Source organism: Elephas maximus, chromosome 19 (genome assembly GCF_024166365.1).
Source record: "Elephas maximus indicus isolate mEleMax1 chromosome 19, mEleMax1 primary haplotype, whole genome shotgun sequence".
Lineage (NCBI taxonomy): Eukaryota > Metazoa > Chordata > Mammalia > Proboscidea > Elephantidae > Elephas > Elephas maximus.
Window position 1 is genome coordinate 51,490,720 of NC_064837.1, and position 4,598 is coordinate 51,495,317.

The 4,598-nt window shown below is 51.7% G+C and overlaps 1 protein-coding gene across 2 annotated transcripts in view; it reads left to right on the forward strand.

Moving 5' to 3' along the window:
- The window catches only part of NMT1 (N-myristoyltransferase 1), a 28,451-nt gene extending 23,954 nt beyond the window's left edge, over nt 1-4,497 (forward strand). For both annotated transcript variants that reach the window (XM_049859609.1, XM_049859611.1), the window contains exons 9-12: nt 1,369-1,539; nt 2,153-2,320; nt 3,367-3,504; nt 4,150-4,497. In XM_049859609.1, coding sequence (XP_049715566.1) covers nt 1,369-1,539; nt 2,153-2,320; nt 3,367-3,504; nt 4,150-4,170 — 498 coding nt within the window. In that variant the 3' untranslated portion in view covers nt 4,171-4,497. The remainder of the gene's footprint in view (nt 1-1,368; nt 1,540-2,152; nt 2,321-3,366; nt 3,505-4,149) is intronic.
- The last annotated feature ends 101 nt before the right edge of the window (nt 4,498-4,598 follow it).

Here is a 4,598-nt window from a genome sequence, read left to right on the forward strand (position 1 = left end):
CTGTTTTGAGATTTGGCCCAACCCCACCTTTATGTATCAGCCTCTCAGGAGGCTCTATCAGCCTAAGCATTTGCTCCACTGGAACAAGTGGTCTCATTCCACTGGAACCTTTTTCTACAGAAAAGTGGCTGTGTAGTGGGACTCTGGTTTGAGAGTAAAGCTGAAGAGTTCACTGCTTTTCTTCTGAGTTTAACTTGCAGCGTCCTTTGGGGCCCTGCTGGTGCAGTGATGTCTGAGTAGATGCACAGTGTGAGCATCCAGGGCAGGCTTAGCTGGGCCTATCTGCAAGTGCTCTGAGTCTTGTAGAAGAGACCCCAGTGTAGGAAGAGAGAGATCAGTTACAGCGCAGTGTGGGGAGGCTGGGGGACCAGGACAGGATCCAAGGGAGGCTGTGCAGAGGCCTGGGAGTAGCACTGTGTTGGGCAGAGGAAGGTGGTCGAAAAGCCCCGAACACATCCATGGGGCAGGCAGGTTTCTTAATCATGGCACCATTGGCCTTTTGGGCCAGGTAATTGTTTGTCGTGGGGGGCTGCCCTGTGTATTGTAGAATGTTTAGTAGCATCCTTGGCTTTTACCCACTACATGCCAATAGCTCCTCCCCCAGTTGTGATAGCTAAAAATGTCTCCAGACATTGTCAGATGTCCCTTGGAGGGCAAAATTGCCCCACGCCTGATAACCATCAGCTAGAGGAACAAAGCACAGCCAGAAGAGCCAAATGGTCCACAGGGCGGAAGGCCTTTTGACCTCATTAAAACCGAAAAACCAAACCCATTGCTGTCAAATGGATTCTGACTCATAGCGACCCTATAGGACGGGGTAGGACTGCCCCATAGAGCCCAAGGAGTGCCTAGTGGATTTGAACTGCCAACCTTTTGGTTAAAAGCTGTAGCACTTACCCACTATGCCAGCAGGGTTTTCTGTGACCTTATTTGGGAGTTTGAATCAAGGGAGGGAAGGATGGGTTGTGTTCTCTTAGGAAAACAGCCTGGGGCCATGTGAATAAGAGGTCAGAACACAAACAGCCTTAGCCAGATGACAACCTTCACAAGGAGGGGGAGTTCCAAAAGCTGTTGAAGAGGAAGGACTGGTGCCTGAGTAGTTGTGAGCCATGAGGGAGAGGGAAGTGCTGAGGACAACTGAGGGCCTGACTGAATAGATCTAGGGTAGTTGTGCGTGGCTTCAGGAGCCTGTGGTAGGAATTCTTAAAATCCTTTCTCTCTCCTCAGAGTTCTTTCTGTCAGTAGTCAGTTGGTCCACAGCCTTCTCACCGCTGCTGGCGAGAAGGCTGCCCACCTGGATTGAAGTGAGACAAGGCACTGACTTCACGTTCAGCACATGTGAGGTGGTCTTTTCTGTCTTCCTTCCAGACTCCCAAGACAGCTGGGTTGCGACCAATGGAGAAGAAGGACATTCCAGTAGTGCACCAGCTCTTCACCAGGTACTTGAAGCAGTTCCACCTCACGCCCGTCATGAGCCGGGAGGAGGTAGAGCACTGGTTCTCTCCGCAGGAGAATATCATCGACACTTTTGTGGTGGAGGTGAGTGGGGGGCAGGGGTGTCTTGGGCCTCTGGCCTGTTCACAGAGAGGTATCCTCCTTGAGTGGCTGGGTTTCCAGGGCTGGTGTCTGAAGAATTGATGACAGCAGTGTTGACACCCTAGACTTCTTTGCCTGTCCATGTTTGGTCTTCTCTAAAGACAGGAAGACTCATAGCTTGCATTTGTTGAAAATGATACTCTCTGAACTGGCTCAACCCATTCTTTTCTCCCCCACCCCTGCGGGTGGTGACCGAGTAGAGAAAACTGAGCCCCTCTTAATAAGTCAAGTAAGCCTCTGATTCCCTGCCTGTCCCAGGTGACCAAACATCAGGGACACAGACTGGGAAAAGTGGCAAGAAGAGGTCCCTGGCGATGCCCAGGCAGGGAAAGAGCTTGACAGGCTCAGCCCACAGTCCAGCCTGGATTTTCCTCCCCGTTCTGTCCTCAAGTGCCCTTGGCCAATGCCTTTTCTTCCTCTCTGCAGATCCCATTTCAGTGTCCACCCTTCATCTGAGAGAGCGCTGCCTCGGGGGGGCGTGAGTAGTAGGAACCATTTTGTTCAGACTGCAGTATCGCTGTGTGTAACATTGCCTCTTTTATTGTTTTCCCTTCAGAATGCAAATGGTGAGGTGACGGACTTCCTGAGCTTTTACACCCTTCCCTCCACCATCATGAACCATCCAACACACAAGAGTCTAAAAGCTGCTTATTCCTTCTACAACGTTCACACCCAGACCCCCCTTCTAGACCTCATGAGTGATGCCCTTGTTCTCGCCAAAATGGTGAGGAGCAAGCTAGAGGATCCCTCCAGAGATCTATGGGGCAGGGCAGTGGAGCACTGGTGCTCACAGCCCCTGGGAGGTCTCTGCTGCAGGCCAGGAGGGGTCGACCCCTCCTCAACTCTCCTGCTCAGCTTAAGTAGAGTCCCAGCAGTTCTCAGCTAACAAGTCAAAAGTAGGAGGGAGCAAGGAGTGTCGAGACAAAGTGCAGGCATTAAACTCCTGATTTATTTCAGTAAGTTTCGTTCTCACAGGAGGTGCTGCCAAGTAGCTTGAATAGCCAGGCCTGCTCTGGGCATAAAGGAGTTCTCCTTACTATTTTCCCCAGCGTGGGGCTGGGGAGATTGGTCTCTCTTGGTGAGTCACTAGAGGATCTGACCATAGAGCATGGGGTGGAGGGGCCCAGACTCCTGTTACCCCAGCAAGGTCATCACTCAGTCCTTCGTCTTGTTCTGGGTACCCTCTTCCACCAAGCCCAGCACACTGTGGGCAGGCAAGAAGGGACTATCCAGTTCTTGCCCTCTGAGAGCTGATCCAGTTGGTGAGATTGAGGAAGTGTCTGTTTCACAGTCTCAGAGGAACATGTCCGGAGTCATTAAATCCCATGATGCACACCAGAGGCCTAGGAGTTGGGGTGTCTGAGGAGCGAGGGAGCAATGCCAATGCCAGGTAGCTGATGGGAGCCAGCGTCTTAGGTTTTGGGGCTTGATCTCTGTAGGGGACTGTGGAAATCACTGCACAGTGTCTCAGGGAGGCATAACAAGGAACAACAGGAGCGGTGGCCTGGACAAGACAAGTGTGTGCTCAGAGCCATGCTGAGGAGAGGCCAGGCAGCAGGGGTGGTGCTCAGGGTCTCATGAGAACACAACCTGCAGAGCTAGGTGCTTGTAGGAGTTTGGCTTTGACGAGTAAGCAGTGGGAGCTTCTGAAGGAGCGTTGGTCTTTCAGGCTACCTGTGGGATGGTTTGGATGTGACTGAAAGGGGGCAAGAAGGTAATGCAGCCGCTGTCCATCCTAACATGTTCTTGTTTCTCCCTGCTGCTGGGCAGAAAGGGTTTGACGTGTTCAATGCACTGGATCTTATGGAGAACAAAACCTTCCTGGAGAAGCTCAAGTTCGGCATAGGGGATGGCAACCTGCAGTATTATCTTTACAATTGGAAGTGCCCCAGCATGGGGGCAGAGAAGGTACGTGCTACCTTCTTGCCATGGGCAGCCTTCCGCTGGAGCTCCCGTGCAGCGGCCTGGGCCACCCATCAGGGAGTTGATGTCTCCAACAGCCAGGGCCATAGATGTGGGATGCAGCATCAGCTTGGGCTCTGGTTACCTGGTGTTTGGGCCCTTGAAAAATTCCCTCCCCTGATGGCCAGGCCAGCAGGGTCGTGTACCCCTTTCGGCAGCTGGTGTGAGCCACCTCAGCTGGCTGGAGACAGGCCATTCCGGACTGTCTCAGGGAACGTTAACCAGGAAGGGTAGAGCCTGAGGACCCAGTGATGGGTCCTCTCCTCTGTCAGTGTGAGACTTCTTAGCCCTTCTCGCACAGCCCCAAGGGCAGCTCAGGGGCATGGGTACAGGCAGCACTGAGGAAACACTGACAGGTCTGCTGAGGGAGGCCTGACCAGTTTTCCTTCAGGATGCTGACAGTGGCTTTCCTGGAGGAACCCTGGAGCAGAGGTTTGGTGAGATGGTCCTGGGCTCTGGTGGGAGTGTGTTCCCACCACACAGGTGGCATCTGTGGATCAGTCAGTCAGAGCTTCAGGACGGGATGGGGGAGTGGACGAGTCTTTGGACAACTGTCATCTCAACTCTGCCTCTCCCTGTTGGCTCTCCTAGGTTGGACTGGTGTTACAGTAACCAGTCACCAATGAAATTCTGGATAAAGCCACTGAGATTCAAACCAGGAAATGGAACCCCACCACTTGTTGGTCTGATTTTCACAAACGTGAGAATCCCTGGCAAAGGGAACAGAACTGAACCGGCTTTATGAAACAGCCATTGAATTTGACAATTGTATTGTGATGGCATAGGCTGCGTGATGTCACCTCTGGCCGTGTCTTTGGTCTTTCTGTTTTCCAATTAACCACATCTTCATGCAGCCGTGATCAAGGGAATGTAACTGCTGAAAACTAGCTTGTGATTGGCATATTATGGAGTTAACGGGTGAATAATAAAAGTATATATATTATATATATATAAATACTTTAAATATTGTTCATGTTCCAAACGTACAAGGATATTTGGTCTCTAATGAAAAGCTGTATCCAGACCATTCCTCAGAATTA